The sequence below is a fragment of the Falco cherrug genome, chromosome 11 (genome assembly GCF_023634085.1).
Source record: "Falco cherrug isolate bFalChe1 chromosome 11, bFalChe1.pri, whole genome shotgun sequence".
Taxonomy (NCBI): Eukaryota; Metazoa; Chordata; class Aves; order Falconiformes; family Falconidae; genus Falco; species Falco cherrug.
In genome coordinates, this window is record NC_073707.1 from 16,083,759 (window position 1) to 16,103,883 (window position 20,125).

Sequence of the window (20,125 nt, forward strand, 5' to 3'; positions counted from 1 at the left end):
AATCAAATTTGCCTTATGCCACCCCTCCTGACCCCACTCAACGACAGTATTTTGGCAGGTGCTCAGCCAAAGTTTCAGGGAATGGACAACAAACTGGCAAAGAGGAGCTAAAGCAGACTGGCTCCGTATCCCACACTTGGCACTGGCGAAGCGCTCTGCCCCTCGCTCATTGCTCACCTGCTTGTACAGAGCATTTCACAGGGTAACAGACTCCAAAAGACAAAACATAATTTAAACAAAAAAACCCTAAGAAACAATCCCTCAGACTCATTTTTTTCTATTATAAAATAAAAGGTGCCTGAAAGCCATGACCCGGTGGATCTCTCTCTCAGTAGCCTAAGTATAGAAGAGAGGTTTTGAGGAACACACTGGAGTGCCCAGACGCTCCCATTTCTTATGTGAAGAACATGTCTGAACCCATTAGCTCTTGGTAATACAGTCATTGGTTTAACCATCCATAGCAGGGAACGGCTTGGGAGACTAAACTCTTCCCTGAATCAAACTGATTTTCATCTGCCTTCCACGTTCAAGCAGGAAGAAGAGGTCCATGGGAGGTCCATACTTTTGCACCCCCTCTGAGATCAGGAATATCAGAGCACGGTAACATACAAATAGCAATTTCAGCCCAGCCAGTACTGAGCAGCACATGAACCCTGGAAACATGGCAGTAGGGAAAAAAGAGGTTCCCAAAGCTGGTCAATGCAGCAAACAGCTCACACAGACACGGGGCTGGAGGCACCCAAAGGGAGGATGGGCTGGATCTGCTCACCTGTAAGGCTGGGCACAGCACCTCTGATGCAGGGTGCCCATCTGCTCTGCAAAAGCTGAGTGGCTGTGGGCAAAACAAGACGGGAATCTCAGAGACATTTTGGATGCAGAAGGATTTAGCGACACGAAGGGGCAAAGAGTTCCCTGTAGGCATAACTCTGGCAACACAAGTGAGGAGGGGCTGTTTAACTCCTCTCAGCGATCTACACAGAGTAATATTCAGGGGCGTTGAATTTATTCCTCATCAGGTGTCTGTCGCTATCAAAAGAGAAGCTATACATCTTCAGGAATGTCGTATCTGCTCAGGCATCCCTCCGCAAAGCCCTGCTGGAGAAAAGCCAAGCCGTTTCAAGAAACGAAGCTGGGAGAGGATGGAAACGGCAGGGCTGCGACTGAAGTTCCAGCGCGTGAGGCTCCGCTGGAGCAGGCCGTGTTTGCGGCAGCACCGGGTACCTACGGGCAGGTTTTATGATACATTTAGATGCAGAGACACCAAACCAGCTTCCCCCAAAGGTGACAAATCTTCACTCCCCCACTGTTTTCCAAGGGATTGACCACGGCAGGGCTGTTGCTATTCGAATACGCACTTGCCTGAGCTGCCGCCTCTGGGCTCCCGGCTCCGCCGCCCCAGCGGCTGCGTGTGCAACGGGGGGTGACGGCAGGATCGGGCGGTGGCGCCGGGGCGGGGGGTCCCCGGGCCGGGGAGCTCGGGGTTACACACGGCAGGGGCTGCCCGGGTCCCCTGGCCACCGTCACGGCCCGCCTGTGCCCCCCCGGGCGCTGGGCTCCCCCCGAGCCCACCGCGAGGACCCGCCGCAGCAGCGGGGGAGCCGCGGGCGGAGCTGCCGCCGGGAGCCACGGCCCCGCGGGAGCGTCGTGCTGCCGCCTGCCCGGGCCGCGCCGCCACTGCACGGCCGGCACCGGGACACGGCGGGGCGTCCCAAGCGGATCCCAAAGGGACGGGGCGGCTCGGCGCTCGGCAGCCCCCTCCGGCCGCGGAAAGGCCGCCCCCCCCCCCCCCCCCCCCCCCCGGCAAGGAGCAGCGCGGCGGGGACGCAGCCTGGCCCGCTGGGGGGGACGGCACCCCCTGCACACCCGCACCGCCCAGCAGCGCCCCTTTCCACCGTGCCTTCGCAAGATGAGGTGTGACAGCGTTAGGGAGGACCGAGGGGCGACATCTCCCCCGGGTACGAGGTTTGCCACCGTGGCTGCGAGTCCCCCGGCACCCCCGGAGACAGAGCACAGAGAGGCTGAAGCTGCGCACATCATCTCACTTTCCTCAGCTCAGGTTAGGGTTACGTCTGTAGGTTTTAACAGGGATAATCTGTACGGGTTTAGTCAACGTGTTTCCTGGCCGTGGTGCCCAGCTGCTCCCTTGGGCCCTGGCTTTGTGTCACACCGCAGCTAGCCCAGCCACACGGGCAGGGCACCTGCCACCCCACCCCACTGGGCGTGCAAGAACCGTGCTGCTGGGGGGAAAACACTGTGAGATGCTAGCCTGTCTCCAGGGGGAAGAGGAAGAGAAAAAAAGAGCCAAACTTGTGGACCGCACAAGTACTGGAGGTTGGTGACAAGCCCAAAGGCTCATCCCCATCTGCAGGAGGCCGTTAGCCCATTGCCGGGAGGCAAGCACGTGCAGTCACCCCCTTCTGCATCTGAGTGATTTACAGGAAGAAAACCCCATCTATGATATACTAACAGCAGGTGGTATTTGCTATATGTCTATATTTCCTCCTCACACAGAACAAACCTCCTCTGGTTGGGAAAAAGGATATGCAATAACCAGTGTCCTTTGCCCACATGCATGTATATCCTCAGAAAGACATCACCTGGCATATAAAGACAGTAATCAACCATTCTAGCAGCTTCAGAGCGGGGAGAAAATCTCAGGATGGGTTTGCTCCCTCCAGGTCTGAGGGCTGCTCCATCTGGCAGGCAGGGCAGCGCCTCACAGATAGCGCGGAAGTGCAGGGAGGGATTCAGGCATAGTGCATGCATAACATGCCATCAGAGTTCAATAAAATAAATTGGGAGAAGCAAAAGTAATTTTCAAAGCACAATTCACAGGAAGCACGGGATGATTTACTGAAGCTAGAGGCTGCAAGCTGACAGGAAAATAGCTCCTCACAAATTACTTATCTTTCAGGTCAGTCACTTGAGAGAAATATAGGATGGTCAAGAATCACCACTAAGGTGTGATTTGTATGCAGAAGGGCTGCAGCTCATTGCAATGTCTCTCTTGTAAAATATGGACTATGAATACATACGTTCCCTAGAACAACAGAGTTCCTTGTTTCCCTGCTTTGTATAGATTTGCAGTTCTTCAAAGACAAACCAATATTTTACATTTGAAAAGGCCAAAAACTCTGAAAAAAAGTAGTGTTTCCGTTCTATCTCATTAACAAATCAGTTATAACAACAATGTATTTGCCCCTGTTCCACAGAAGCTGCAAAAAATAGCATGGAGTATAACTTGTTCTTGACCCTTGTTTCTAAGGGATTCTTAAAACATTCCTAGAAGTCACCATAAACAAAAGTTTCTATACCTGCAATAAAACAGCAGCAGCAAACTGTACCAAGGCAAAAAGCGAGTCTGACAGCCACTGAGCACCAATGCACAACCTTCGTCATAGAAAACTCTGCCTGAAGAGGGAAAGGGAGGCTCAAATATAGTTTCTTTAGGTCTCTTACTTAATAGTACTTGTCATCTTGGACCAACATCACTGAAAGCCTGTGGCAGCAGATATGGGATGTCAGGAAAGATATTCTGGATTTCTAAGATGCATCTGGCATTTCCATAATTGAAATACAACATGGTGTTAACTAACCTGCATATTCACCATCCAGCCATTCCAAACAGTAACAGAATAATTTGAGCAGCGCTTCCCTTCAACAGATGACAGTTCTACTAAAATAGGTTTTCATTTGCTTTCCTTTACAACATGTCAAATTTGGCTCGTATCTGCTGCATTTACTCTCTTCTTTTTTTTTTTTTAATTATTTTTTGGTGTGCAAACTAGAATGTAACCCCACAATAAAAATTATATTTTACCAACTGTAACATTGATTTGCAATAATTTTTCTACCTCTTGTCAGCACTAATTATGGAAGACGTAGAAAATAATTCAATTGCAATAACTAACCAGAAGCCATAACAATAATAAAATTAAAAATTAGAAGTAAGATAGCACGCACTCTGTGCACCTAAACAAGACAGTAAAACCAGTAGCAGCTTTTTTATCTTTACAATTCTTAATTATGTTTGCCTTTAGTGACTGATCTGAGGTCTGGAGAGGTCAGCAGTTGCAATGAAAGGGAAGGACTGCCCCAGGCAACGGCTGTCCTCACAGAGAGATGATCAGAGTTCCTGGTGACATGTCCTTTTTGCTGTCTGGAAACATTTATGTGAAATATGAAGGGGTTTGATGCATTCCAAGATTTCCCAACATTAGGATGTCAACCGGAGCTTAGTCCTCCAGTGCTTATCAGCCCGTAATAGTACTGACTGAATGTAGCACAGCACCATCCAGCAGGTAGCTACCGCAATTTGCCTCTATACCATGGAGTCTTGGCTTCCCCACTAGCTGGCCTCTTTGAAACACAAAGTTAGGTCAAGCCTACTCACATGAACACGTTGTTCTGTGACAAACCCTTGCTCCTGTTGTAGCTTAGAGCCCAGATTTGCAGTCAGATCCACTCAGGAACAGGTTGCGGTACATGTGGCCTGGACTGCAGGACTGCATCTTTACTCTGGTGCTGTATTTGTCTCCCTTTTGAGAGATTACCTTGATAATAAAGCTCATTTTTTCCTTTTCAAATTAACAGCTGGGATATCTTCTTTCAGCATTATTTATAGCACATTATATGCTCACATCCTTTCAAATTTATAGAGAACATTGCACTTTCAAATGAAGAAAAACAAAGAAACAGCTGCATTCTTCACTTGATAACATTTATTCAATATTTTCTTAAATAAGCAAGAACTTTAAGAAGCCCATAAGCAATCAAATACAGCCACAAAAACCCCATACTGATCCTAAATAAGAAGCACTATGAGAGATACACAATATTTCATGAAACAATACTGTACATCAACAACCTTTAGGAAACGAACAACTCAAACCATATGCTTAGTTTACTCACAATATAAAAAACTTTAACCTTTAAAGAAAAATATAGATTCAGTCCAATTGTAGGATCCAATCCCATGCCCACTGAAGTCAATGGAAGTTCCCTCATTGATTTCAGTGTTTAAAGGATCATGCCCTTACTTTGCCTCAAGAGGCACTTTAATTATTATACAAGGCCTAGCCTGAATACTATTACAAAAATGTCAAACATCAACTCAAGAATATGTTTCAGCAACTTTCAGGAAATAATGGAGAAATAGGTTATCTATCCATGCATGGAATAAGGCAAAAGCTAATTCATTCAGGTTAGGAATAATAAATTTTACTAGTTTCTTTTTCACAACACAAACATTTTAGACTTTTTTAATTAATGGATATATTATATATCATATTATGCTTCACATTTTTCCTACCTCTACTGAGAAAGCTGGCACTGACATGTCATAAAGAACTCCTCATTGATTATTGTCTTCTGTTCTGTAACAACCACAAGAAACTCATCTGGGTTTAGTAATAGTGTCTACCAAGAGAAAAGCACACACTATCATAAGCTTATAGTTATAGAGCTCAAGGTACATTAAAATGTAATTCATGAAGTTCACAAATTCTGTTTTAAAATATTTTTCCAAACTAAAAGCTGCAGAAAATTGGTTCTTAAATATTCTACAGAAAATTCTGAAGCATCTAATGGTTTAAATTACTTATGCTTTCTTCTTAAAAATATTTAAATTAGGTTAGTAGCCCATCCTTTTGAAAAATAATCCAAAAAAGATACACTAGATTACAAATCTTTTGTCTTAATCAGTGTAACCAAAGGTTTGTCATCTGGGCTGTAATCTTCATAAGCAATGGGCGTTGCGTCGTACATTGCAGGTCGGGATTTCTTGCCAAACCTGGAAACAAAAGAAAGCTTTTGGTGACAAACAGAAGTACAAATGAGTTCATGGCAACAACCCATTGAGTTATGGTAAGCAGTCAGAAACAAACCCGGAGAGCCTAGAGAAATCCTGAATTGTATTGCAACATGCCAGAAATACAGAATTTTAAGTATCTGAACTGTGACTTTTGAAATACATGTATCAAATAAAAAAAACTTTAAAAAATCTTCTTGCAAACAAGAAACAGATTTCATATCAAAGGCTAAAGGAATCCTGCTGCACAATTCAGCAGTGTCAGACTATGGGAAGACTGTGGAAGGTGAGAGTGAAACTGACACAGTTTTAGCAAGGCCAGAATTTTATTTTACAGTTTGCTCTAATAATCAGAATAAAGGCCAGGTCATATATATTTACAAAGAGTAAATAATAGACAACTATGTGACATTTGCATTTGGAAATGCAATAGTTGTGCACTGAATTGACTTATAAGCTATAGACAAAGCATTTGAAAAATAAACTTGAAACTTTTCCTTGCCTAACATCCACTTGAGAAGCACATTTAAATTATCACCATGCTGCACGTTATTTGTAACACTGGCAAAATTAGTGGCAGTTAGGATATTGCAGTGCCACGTAAACATAATAACCAAGCAAAGGTTCAGAAGCACCAGAATCACATCAGCAGCGTGCTGCTCCTGGGCAGCCATCACTGCTAAGCACCAGCCACTGCGGCTGCAGCACGGCCCCATGGCTGGCATATCCAGCCCTCCTTAAGGTGCCTTTCCAGTGCACGTAGAGAGTCTATCACCCTTCTAATCACTTACTAAGGTTCACAAATAGAGCTACAAATGCAACTTGAAAATGGAAAAATCACTGAAGTGTTCTGACTGCAAAAAGGACCACAGGAAAATGAGGCAAAAAAAGGGTCAGTTCTGCTGTCGTTATGGACTTGATGCAGAGAAAATAGTAACACATAAACAGAAATATTGATATCTCCTTCTTATGTACCATATTAAGACTCTATTAATTTAAGTTGTGCACACTGGAATTCAAAAAAATCAGATTTTGAGTATATTATTTAGACCAAACCAAAATTAACCTGATTTTCTTCCAATATTTTTATGCAACTTCCCAACTGTTCCTATTTAATTCTTGGCTGTTTTCAGTGATCTAGAATTGTTGACAAAACTATAATGGGTGGAAGCATTTTGATCTATATGGTGGAAATTTCATTTTTCAAAGTACTTTAGCTTACTTAGTCAGTAAGGCCACACTGGATAAATTTCTATGCATGAATGTCTGTTTTCTTCTATAGTTTAATAAATACAGACAAGCCACATTCGCTCATCAGCATCATGACGGATAAACCTGATTTTCTGTAAATGGGATAAAATTCCAAGAATCAAATGAAGGAATCAAGTTATGGCATCTTACTAGATCAGAGGCAGCAATGAATCCTTAGTTACCCCTTTTCTTTAAACTCCCAAGGGTTTAAAGGAAATAGAGCTTTGCATAAATACAAATGATGATGAACATTCTCCAGTGATTTAAGTAAAATTTTGCCCTTTCTAATAGGTAGAAAACACATGGCTTGTTGCACACAGTGAAGCAGGAATCTGTTCTCTTGTGTAGGTCAGGGTTGACATGTGCCCCTAATGGGAAAACACTGAGAAAAGACCACAGCACATGTGTTAGCTGTTTGTGGCCCAGCTGAGCCATCTAGCTGGTAGACCACATTGCTTTCATCAGGCAGTTCAGAAGCCAGACCCTGCTCCTAACAGTGATCAGAGTTGACACAAACCTTGGAGGTCTCAAAACAGAATTACTAACTGGGAAGTCTTAGTTCAGTGGGCGTGTTGCTGGCAGGATTGCACAAGGATGCTATTTTATCATTTAATTGATGACACAAAAGAAAACAAAGCAATTACCAATACAATCTGCAAAAGACAACGATTCAAGGGGTAATAAATAGTGAAAAGAAGCAGGTCCCTGCTACAGAGTGCACTGGATCAATTAATAGGCAGCTTACAACGAAAGCGCATACAAACAAATGAATACAGATTTCTTCCAGTGCAGCCAAATACAAGATTATTCATCTAACAAAAGAGTATACACTGTGTGGGGAAATCCCAAGCCTGGAAGCACTGAGGCTGCAAAAAGACAGTTTAACATTAGCTTTAATGCCATACTGTGTCTGATGAACAATTACGTGCTTAGGTCAACAAACGGTGTACCAGTAGGGCTAGGAGAGTTCGGTGGCCTTTACTTTTAGCATTGATATGTCCGTTCATGAGTGGTGATACCGTTCCGATGTGTGTATCTGACATACTTACCAGTGACATAGGGATCATCACAAAGTTAAGCAAATGGCATGAGAATTAGAAAATATATTTTGCAGTGAAACATTGATTAAGAGTGACCTCTGTAACTTGACAAAGAGAGACCGAGGGTTCCATGACAGTTTTGGGGACAGTATCTATTCAATGTGGGAATTCATCTGGGCACAGGCAGCCCCATGCTTCCGTGTGTGTGTGTGTGTGTGTGACAGAGACTGCAAATTCTGCTTCACGTCTGGAAAGGGCTCACCCCCACACTTCCTTAGAAGGACATTTCAAAAGATGGCTAACCATAGAGAGTCATTAACCTCAACAATTCCATTGAAGTAGAAGACTTCTGAGAACACTGGACAGCTGAACCCTGAGGAAATGGAATCCTCCAGCTTCTGTGGAATAGGCTGGAGTTCAGAGTTCTCCCAGAGGCAGAAGAAACAAACCATGTGTAGCTACTTTGTTCAAAAACAACAACTGGTAAAAGGAGTCCACAAAAAAAGTTTAAACAAGAGAAGGAAAAGAGAGACCCCCAGAATCTTTTTGAAAAAAACAAAAACACCACCATAAAAACCACAAACGTGCCCACAGGAGGAAGGGATTATTTTTGCCTCCAAAGGAGGACAATGAGAAGATTAATTTCATCTGCATTATTCAGAGAAAAGGCCATGTGCACAAGTGGTGTTTTGTGTTAACTATAATCCTAGAGTCCCCCCCAAAGTTGAGACTCTGGCAGTGGATGTATATAGGCAATTGGCATGTGCTGTGGAGACCAGAATACTTGTGCACGTGCTCAGATAAGAGGTACCTGACAAGCTCATTACTGAAACTTATGTCAGGAAACAGCAAGAAACTAGCATGTGCTGAAGCTCATCAGGTTCAGGAAGCTTAGGGCACTGCAGCCACCTCAAACACAGGAAGATGGAGAATGTGCCGTGGAGAGAAAGAAGTGTACCCTGCTGTGACAGGATCATTTAATCAGTCTGGTGAGCCAGGCTCTTACATAGAGCCATACCCACACACAGACAGAACAAGGGGCAGCACGTGGAGGTAAAACTTAAGAAACTACCCTGTAAGCGCTGCATGAAGTCTGCTGTTAATGATATCTAGACACACAAGAAGTTTAGAGTCAGTCTCTGTAACCAGATACTCTGTGAACTCAATGCGGATGCTTTTCTAAAGTGAACAATCCAGTTTCAACAACAGATCCTGCTTCCAATTCCATGAAATCTTATGGCTGCAGTAGCCAGTGGTCAACTATTTCATTACAGTGTTCCCTTCTAGCTTTACAATGTATAAGCTTTAACATAAGAGGAGTATGTATTTACTGTCTGCATAATGAATATTGAAGAGAGCTATGCCTCACCTGGTTAGAAAACTATCTCGTTCTAATCTGCTAATCTTATGAACATTCACTAGAAGTAGACATTCATTAGTAATGATCCTTGAGAACATTCATTTTCTCTTACAGCAAGTACCTTGATTAGTAAAGATCAAATTATAAAAAATGACAAAGAAAAAGACCTGCTGAGAAACATTAACAAGTAATTTTAAAATAATTTACTGAATATGCAACAGGCATTCGCACTCCCTGGACACCTACCGACTTTAATAGAAACCTTACATTTAAAGAAAATAATCTACTCACTTTTGCTTAGGTCTCCATTTTCCAAAATTACTAATAAATTTGGGTATCTAACTGGGAAAGGGGATGATTTTCAGAAAAAGCTGAGACTCTGTTATTTGAAAGTAGATCACTTAGATAGATACAGCAATTCTGAAAACTCAGACCTTGGTATTTTTAATATGCAGATTTAAGATTTTATGCAAAGATGGCTATAAAAGTTGTGCTCCTTTTCCTGGATTGAGTGTTATATATCTTCCTGAAACCAAAATAAACACAATAATCTTCACACTAGACCTCTGTGAATTACCTGACTTGGCAGCTCTATCTTGGATTTTCATAAGGCATCCATTCTCTGAGAGGCACAGAGAATTATTTGGAATGAAAACATTTATTTTCGTTTGCATTAAGTAGAAACATCTTTCCCAAGATAGCAAAACCCTCTATTGACAGGTTCCAATAATGTGATTTAAGTGCATAATATGGATCTGAAAAATCATCATGAATATATCCCAGTCTAAGAACTTCTTCAGAGGTTATTTAACCCTGATGAAAAATTGTTTTCCTAAGCATCTGCCTTCACTAATAAACAGAGATTCATTCAGAGTAATCCAGACAGTAGTGATAAGTACCTGAACTAGCTCAGCTCAGCTTCCAAGATTTGAAAGGTTTCATACAAGAATTTTTTTTACTGTCTCCATTACCTGCCAGTGAAACTATGAAAGGCAGGGAAAATTCAGATTAAAAAGATCCTTCCTTGCTGGTACACTTTTCCTTGGTACCCTTAGATAGAAAGCTGCCAGATTTGTTTTAAGAAATAAGAAAGAAAACCCAAGTGTTTCACGCTGTACCTCGGGAGACTAATTGCTGTCCCTGGGGAAGTGCAAAGTACCACATTCATCACTGCTGTAGCAGTAGGAGGGAGCTGATTAATTTGAAAGATTAGCAGTATCATTTTGCACCTTGCTCTGCACCCTTGGAGATGTGTAGTACATAACAGTAGACATTCAGAAGGCCAAATAATAAAAAACTGTATGGCTTTTTATGGGCCATAAAGCAACTCCCTCCTCTCCCAATACACTACTAAAGGCAAAAGGAGTTCTTAGGGTGGGTACGGTGTGGAGATGCTGGGCTCCTACTGGAAGAGATGTAAGGCTAAGTAGCAAAGGAAACTTCAAGAGAAGTCTTAAAAGAACACTGATTAGTTAAATCAACTATACACATCTTTCTTTTTAAAATATTTACTGAGTAACATATTTTGACAACGAACAAATGTTTTATTGTAAATCTAGTTGGAACAGTTTAAAGAGCTACTGCCCAGTGCTGCGATGTGATTAACTGAGTCTGTGGTAGCTCCTCATCCATTTCAGATAACTTTGAAGACTTCAGCAGTGGTACAAATTAACCTATTCCATTTGCACTGAAACAGAACTGGAGCATTTGGAAAATGAATTACCAGCAATCACCAACAATTACGCATTCATTTCTCCATGTCAGTGCACAGGAACGTGTCTTCCTCCATTCTTTTAAAAGCATTTTAAAGGTAACACACATGAACACTCTTGTTGGAATTTGAAGTGATCTTGACAAATCGAAGAAATGGGAAAAAGAAACTACAAAAATTAAAGTTCTACCCTATTAGGAGAAATGCCAAATATGAAAGAAAAAATACTGGCTAGGAAGCAAAACAGCACAGAAGATCTTGGGGTGACAAAAAGTTCTAACAGGTCACAAAATTAAACCATCAGTAGCTAGTGTAATGCAAATTAAAAGAAAAAAGCAAGCAGGTTTTGTTTTCACATATACAAACAGGGATGCCATAAATAAGATGCAGGAGATGATTACTTAGTTCATTTGGTACAGGTAAAGCTTCAGCTGACAAACTATTTCCAGCTTCAGGGACCACCCTCCAAAAAAAGAGAAAGACAATCTGGAGCGTGTCCCAGGGAGGCAATAAAGAAGCGAACATAATCCAGGAGGAGATACTGGAAGAACGGGTTAGTTTAGGAAGAAACTAACTTTGTCTGTTTTTATTATAAAAAAAGGGAGGGGGGACAACACCTGATGTACATGACAACCTGAAGAGCAGTAAGAAAGATGCAGTCTAATTCATAGCAAACAAAATCTAGGTTGGATTTTAGGAAAGTCCTTTCTAGCTCTTTTCAACTACTTTGGAGGTTTTTAAACACAATTGCTGGCAGGGAGCTAGGCATGATTAATGCTATATCAGTGCAATGGTTTACATTTGAGCTCTTGAATCCCTTCCAGCCCTACCTTTGTATTATTCTGACACCCAATGCCCTGGCTGCAAGTGCTCCATTAAAATTAAAAGTCAAAGAATTACTACCTCTAGGAAAGCAAGTAAGAAAGATCCCAGTTTTGAGGCAAACTGGAATACAAAAACTAGTTATATGAAGAGTCTCACTAAAAAAATCTGTTAAATTAGTCACAAAAATCACCATGCCTTTGCTATCTAATCAAATTACTTTTGTGTATCAGTTAAAGAGTATTTACATCCCAAACAGAAGACCATACAGGCTAAGAACTCTGCACATGTCCCTCTTCACCAGTTACACCAAATACATGCAGAATAACTCCCCTGTTTTCAAGGAGTTGTGCTGGATTATCGCACTTCACATGAGAACAGAATAGGGATCAAGAAAGAACAATGAGCAATGCCGGTGATCCTGTCTTTCCACAGCGAAGCAGCCCATTCTCCACCAACAGCAGTTAGATGCACTACAGATGGACTGAAATTACGTATCATAACAGATTTCTTTGAAATTACCATCCCAGAACAAACCTGGCATGTCGGATAGAAGCAATTGCACTGCTGAATTCACTGTCAATGCTTCTGCAGTTGTAAAATTCTTCATAGGCTGGCCTGGAAGAGCCTTGATATTCAATGCGGCTGATACGACATATCCCCACAATCAGAATGATCAACATCAGGACAAACGCCACGCAGAGAGCCCCGATTATGATGTAGAGGGAGTGACGAGGCATGTTCGTTAGACTCTCTGCCATATGCCCGGACTTCCACTGCAGATCTGCCAATAAGAAATAAAAGGCTATCATTAATCAGCGATCTATAGCCTTCTGGCTGAATAGGATTATTTTACGATATTAATTTTCAATATTTCTGTGGAGACTTTTGAAGCTAGGTGTATGTGTAATCTGAACCTTCCCAGGCTCTGTTACGGATATGTCACCATGCCTAACATGCAACGAATTTGAATAGCACTGTCTTGATCATTCACCCATCTTTTCTGTAGATTTTTAAGGTCATATAGGAACACCTGTCTACTTTGATCCCCTGTATAACCCAAGTCGTAGAAAGTCATCTAGTTACTCTTGCATTGTGTTATAATATACTGTAAGGTCTCTAAAGGCAGGCAGGTTTTTTTATGTAAAAGCTTCTAGTAATTCACCAGTGCTCTGTGCAGTTCATTTGAATAGAGAACCCTTCCACTAAAATGTGTGATTTAATATATATTAAACATGCTTGGGTTTGAATTTGGAATGCAGGCTTTTGTTATGCCTGTCTCCACCAGACTGCAGAGACTTCAAACCCAGCATTTCAAGGACAAAAAGGGCATCTTATAAGGTGCTACAGTACTGAGCCCACTAGAGTCTTCTCTCAAGTATAATTTCCCTGCAAGGTCTCAAAGCAGATCTTCAAGTAAAGCCAATCTGGAAGAGGCTTCTTGTATTTATGTATTCCAGACCATCTTTATAAATATTCTTGATGCCCAAACTATTGTCTATAAACGCCAACCAGATTGTCTATCAATTGCCTATGTCATCAGATCTGTTTTTCTGTAGCATGGGTCAGAGTATTTCCAATTAACCTGTACTTCCCTCTAGGAGTTCATTTTTTGGCAGTCTTTTAAAAGCCTATGGTCTCATAAATTATTTCAAACCAGAATCATTTCAAACTTGAATCATTCTGACTACAGAAGTCTGACACATTGCAAAATTTATTTCTAGCAGGCGACTGTTCCTTTTTCAAACGGATTTCTGCTTTGCACTGGTTTAGAAACTCTTTTAAACACAGTCTGGGGACAGGGCTATCGAGCATATGCTTTGGGAATGTTAAGATATTCTTAGAAGCGACCTCTTGAGGATGTGGATGATGGCCGATTACTGACTCGAGCGCCCTGAGCTGAAATCACAAGTTTAGTGGCATCTGTGGATATGATCTCCATCTATGCTAGAAATACAGGGGAATGTATAAGTAGAGAAAAACCAAAATCTGTTTTGCAGGAAGGTAGGGAGAATGCCTGAAGCTGTAACACGTGGGATGCGCATGGGCAGAAGTTGTTAGAAGAAGTGGTTGCTCTTTGTTCACAAGAGTAAAGGTTGTCCCAGAGCACCTCTGAACTTGGGCTTGCTTAGTCTTTTTCTTTACCAATGTGAGATGAGTTTACAGGGCTGGCTGCTTGTTTGTGTCACCCTCTTGAGATATCAGTAAAGTTTTGATCAGCCTGAACCATTCAGCCATTTAACATTTCTGAAATGCCATTTAGTGCAATTTGCCCAGTTGGGGTATGAGGCAGAGAATGCAGTGGTGCTCTGCGCACTTGGGGATGGCTTTCTATTTCTGTTCTGCAGCACATTCGTCACACATGGTGGTTTCTGTCAGGCTGTCAGACTAGGCCAGATTCAGATCCAGCATGTGCAGATATATGGCAAGGCAGTTCTGGTTTAGATTCCATCTGATTTAGTCTTCTATCTCTGGATGATAAGGATGAGAGAAATTTCTTCCTTTCTTCCTCACCAGATAAAAATATGAAGATTAACAGCTTATAAATCCAAAGATTAGAAGGAACATGTGACAGCTCAAAATCACAGTATTCTCAATCGTCATAGTAATGTTCATGAAATTAATTAAGAATTAGATTTCAATGCACAGCACACAGCTTGTACCATATATTCTTCATAATGTTAATTTTCAAGTAACCACATGATTTGGCTCACTTTGGCAACTACATTAATGATTGCAGAAGTGGCAAAGGTAATGATATTAACAAATAACCAGCAGGCATCAGAGAATTAATATGAGACATTTTGTAAGCATTTTTATAGCTCCATTAACTTTTTAGACAAATACATTTAATTTTGAAAGGAAAAATATCTTCTTTAATTAGAACAGATTTAATCCTATTTAAATGATATTGCTGACACTGGTAGGACCATAAGATGATATAATAAATATCACAGTTCATTCATGCAACAAGCATCTTGTCTAGTTTGTTGTGTACAGAGCACTTGAAAATTAAAGAGTACAGTTTGGCAAGAAGATAACCCTGAAATCCTGTTAGGGCAGTCACATCAGGCAGATAAAACAGCTGGTGACAAATGGGGAACTACTAATAGTAAACAGAAAGGAGTTCTAAAAAATAAATAAAAAAATAATAAAAAACCAGACTAAGTACCAACAGCCTCCATTATGGCTAGTTACAGAAAAATCACTAAAGGCAAAACGTGATCTATTTAGTCAAATGACTCCTGAACACCAGCGTGTCCCCCTCTTGAGAAGCCTGAACCTTGGCTTCATCATGTCTTTTTCTAGCATTCAGAGGGATGGTCTAATACAAAGGAAGCCAGTGTGCAGTGTTTTAATTTAATTTCCAATACATTATTAACCCTGATGTCATAACTGCTGAAACATGACAAGGAGAAATGGAAAGACAAACAGAAGCAGATTTACTATTAGATTCATTCTTTAGAGCTGAACAGAAATCCACTGCACCATTAACTCAACTCCAGTGAGATCAGAAGTTCTGCACCTTTTTATGAAAGAGTAGGATATGGTCTTTCCAGATATAATTAGAATTGGGTTCACACTAGCTGGTCAGATCAGCTCAGGGAAAGACAGTGAGGGCAAAGGCCTTCCAATGGATACGTAGCTCTGTAGAAAAAGTCTGCAGATCAAAATGCTTTTAAATCCTTTCTGTAAAGTGATTTCTTCAAAACTCAATCCCTCTCTATTTGCATAATCCTTTATATACCTGTTAAAATCCAAGTGTTTTATGAAAGCTTCCACAGCTTCGTGTATAAGCCACGGCATTGGTTAGAGAGGCTGCAGGTCCGTACTTCTATCCGACTACGGTGAAGTATCGTGGCACCCCATAACACCACATCATTTTGCTTTGATGCTGTGTCAAAGTGACTTTAATAGCAAAGGCACGTCAGACGTTTGCTGATGTTAAGCTTATTGAAGAAACTACTGGTAACCCTGAAATTTTAAACTTAATTGTTCTTCAAAGTTTACCTTTATGCAACTATACAGAGATATTTTTTTTCCTATTGTCATTCCTGTAAAACCAATCCAAACCAGATTTTTCTAGACTGCATTTTTTAATATCTCCTATGTTGTTATTACGTATGCACACTTAATTAGCTATCCTCATTTGCTGCATGACAAACACAGTAATTTCAACCTCTTCAATTGAGAAGAATTGCCATGAACAATAGTATGATTTATTCCCTAAATAATGAGATGGAAATAAAAAGTCTAATATTTCTGGTTGCATTATCAATGCCAGTTAACACTCAGATAATTCCCTGCCTCCTGTCATAGCAGTCACAAGAAAAAAGAATAAATCAGTCAGTAAAAGGCTTAAAACGGCAACAACAAAGTACTGTTGCTTCTTCTCGTCATTGTAATTTACACAGTTTGCAAATGTGTAATACAAGCAGAAAATCCAAGTTCTTGAGCAGCAGGCAAGGCCACTGCAGTTCAACTACAAGCAGATGCTGTGTGTAAAGAAATAAGCCATAAGCAGAGACAACCCCCTCCTCATGAGGACAAAGTTTAAGCAGAGTTTTATCCACTCTCTCATACACTTCGGAATGAGGTCAGAGAGTTAATATTGACCAACCGCAGATGTAAGCTTGAACCTACCTGTCATATATAGAGTATAGCGGATGCCTCCCTCACAGGGGGAAGCAGGAATAATTGAGTAGCTGAACAGTAAAAAAAGGTTCCTTCCACCTTCTGTTCTGCTTCTCTCCTTTTCCCATGTGTTTATATGCACCTCACTATGTATCTGTGTTGCAAACAGCCAAACTCTTAGTGACTGAAGCATGATGGCCAAAGGAGGACTCCAGAACAAGCATTGCTGATTTGATATAGCACATCTGCAGGGTTCAGAAAGCATGCAAGCCCGTCTGCCTCCCTTTGGCATCTATTCATTCCGTAACGGAACAGAAAAGTAATTGTTACTACGCTGAGGTACTCCAGTAAGTGTGTTTCCAGGATTGCTTTCCCCAAGAACTAACCTCATCTGTATGTCAGATTATTAGCTAAGGCAGGCAGAATTACACTGCCTTGCTGGTCAACTTGGACATGCATGTTTCAGGTATCATGAACAGCAGCCTCATCAGTAAAAGCTCATCTAAGCATCTTTTTTAGCATGAGCAATATGGCATACAGACAGCATGCAACATTGTGATCCAGCATCCTAGTGGTTCTGTAGCACACAGGGAAGCATGCGTGCCACTCACAGAGGCAACAAAAAGGCAGTGCTGTCATCATCTGTGGACTAGCTAGCCATGTGCTTCTGAAGTCTTTGCTTCAACAGAAAGCACTGAAACTGAATTCACAGACAACAATTACAGGGAGAGGAGGTCATAATCCTGTGAAGATAAAACTTTTGTTTCAGTCCAGATGTGAGCAGAGCTGTCTTCTGAGTTAAAGGACTAATGTCAAGAATGGAAATTAACTTAAAAAGCAATCAATATGTTTAAGAAAGTTTAAGTAAAAGAGTAAAAAAGAGAAGCTTCATATGCTCATTGTGTAAATGAGATGCAGAAAACATTTTTTAGTCCAGTCTTTATGTAGGTATTTTCTGGTGAATGTACAATAGCAGCTTTCTGGGTCTCTTCTGTTTATTTTTTAATGTCACCTATGCCTGCAACATTAGCTGTGCTAAAGTGGTGTAAATCCCCTCACACAAACTTGTGTATCTGTTTAACGACTTGAAGGGATCTGTGACAACACTACCTGAGCATTCAAGCAGTTTAATACAGAACTAAACTCTAGTAAAGACAACATTTGTAGCCCAAGAACAAGACACCAGGGAAATGCAAAGCAGCTCTGTGAGCAGCAGAACTAATGGAGCCTAATTTCCATTTTAACTCTTCCACAGTTGGGCTTCATACTTTCTTCCTCTCAAGGACTCCCTCCTGCTCCATAAGGGTGCACTTACATTGAAGCTTTTTTCTATGCTAAGAAGCGAGATCGCACTGAAATTGTTCCTTCACTAGAACCACCAATGGAACCTCTCTAAATCTTACCAAATGCCTAGGAAGTATTTTGGTTTGGAGATCTTTACCTTTCTAAGAAATTTGGTGGAATTTGTCCTATGGCTGGAAAAGCCATTCCTGAAGAAGTTGATAAATACATGCACACACAAGTCACAGCATAACTACACAGGACTTGATTCCGTAGGTGAGCAAGTTCAAAATTGTCTTGCTGAAACATCACTAGAACTGCAGGTGCTCAGAAGTCAATGCAAGCCTGTTAGGGCCATGCTTATAGTGCCATGGAAGTACAACCTTACCCAAGGGAAGTATGAAAGTAAGCTCAAAGCGTTAAGTGCAATTAAAAGGCAAACTGCTTAGTGCCCAGCTGCGGGACAGCATCTGTGACAATCTAGTCCAACACATCTCAAAGTAGTACGCCCAGAAACAGAATTTTCTAACTTTCATAGACACTTCTGAAATGTTATGGCCTAAAAAAAAATGCATTTAACATAAATTTGATAATGTAGAAATAATTCAGCGCATTTTTGCAGTTAGGTACAGACAAATAGAAGTTTTTATATTATAATATATGATTCTTAGAAAGTTTTAGAAAACTACAAAACTTACGTATTTCGCAGTTTGCACCGACCCATCCATGTGGACAATGGCAGATGTAACCACCAGGCTGATCTATGCACGTTCCAGAGTGGTGACATGGGTTGCTGTCACAGTCATTTACATCAATTTCACATTCTTCACCTTATAACAGAAGAAAAACCAACAAAACCCAGACTTCTATGTAGTTGGGTGCCTTGTGTAGCAGGTACATCACCAATCATTTAGTTTTTCTTTAGCTGCAAAATATCTTATAGCTCAATAGCACGCATCTTTATTCTCAGAACACCAGAAGTATTCACTAACTGTTTCAAGAAAGAAGTCTCACATAGCCTCCAAGCAAATAGTATACTCATTCAAGCAGGTGAAAACAATGAAAACTAAGTCTGAGGGCTGTGACCTGACTAACCTCACCCAGGTGATGTATATCTCATTTCTTTAAATACAAGTTCCGTCCCAAGAAAATGTGGTATAACAATTTATCATGTATATTCTGAAGTGCTATACCAAAGGTGCTCAAACTGTTTAACCAGGGGGCCGGCGCGCGGATGCAGTGGCAGGCAGTCATCTGCGGCTGCTTGGTTTCCCCCCCCAAACCCCAGCAGGGGGTGTCTGTAAATACCGGGGGCTGGATTGAGGACCCTGGGGGGCCGTATCCAGCCCGCGGGCTGTAGTTTGAGGACCTCTGTGCTATACAATAATGTAGATGATCAGTTCCTCTAAGAAACAGCCACTGTACAACGGAAAGCTAATTCTTTTGAAAAAAATGCCCTTTAACTGGCACAGATCAAAAAGCACAATTTGATCTACAAAACAGCTATGAATGGGTTTATCTACTACTATCGCATTGGGTATTACCTTACATGACTAACAAAGCATCAGGCTGTAAATTATCTTGACAGCAGATAGTTGGATTACACCACTCATGCCAGTTTAAATACAAGGCCACAGGATTAAATGGGCTGCTTACCATTACCCTGAAAGTGTAAATCAATTCATAACAAGCACTTCAGAGTTTTTAGCAATTGCATGTTAAGGTAATGGAGTGATTTGTTTCTTCAGCTCACAGTAACTAAGGTCAATGTTAAAACATTTTCCAGTTTCAACAGTGTCCAATTAGTATATTGGCTTACCTGGAAGTCTTCAAAACATTACTTTTAAAATGCAATCTAGACTGAAGCAGTAAGGTCATAAAGAGCGTTCAATAGCTGTTATCTTAGTGAATTCTCTTTAGTAACGGGATTTTTTGCTGCAAAATTTTCTTTTCATTCTTACTAGACTGAATACAATTCAGCAAAGTCCAAATTAATTTATTTCCTTAAGAGGCACAGTCTTACCTGGTATTTGTCTTCTTTTGGACACAGTGAACACTGGCAACTAGACATTCTGTGTAATGTACAAATTACTTGCCTGTATATCCAGGTGCACAGATACATGTAGCATTTAGACCTTCACTGTCACAAGTGCCGCCGTTCTGACAGTTGATGTTAACACAAGGATCTTTGTATAATTCACAGTGCCTTCCTGAAA

General features: G+C 41.2%; 1 protein-coding gene across 1 annotated transcript in view; it reads right to left on the bottom strand.

Annotated features, from left to right (window-relative positions):
- Window positions 1-4,699: 4,699 nt before the first annotated feature.
- The window catches only part of DNER (delta/notch like EGF repeat containing), a 139,403-nt gene continuing 123,977 nt past the window's right edge, over window positions 4,700-20,125 (bottom strand). Inside the window, exons 10-13 of the mRNA XM_055723828.1 lie at window positions 20,006-20,119; window positions 18,608-18,739; window positions 12,531-12,777; window positions 4,700-5,791 (exon numbers count right to left, since the gene is read on the bottom strand). Coding sequence (XP_055579803.1) covers window positions 5,680-5,791; window positions 12,531-12,777; window positions 18,608-18,739; window positions 20,006-20,119 — 605 coding nt within the window. The 3' untranslated portion in view covers window positions 4,700-5,679. The remainder of the gene's footprint in view (window positions 5,792-12,530; window positions 12,778-18,607; window positions 18,740-20,005; window positions 20,120-20,125) is intronic.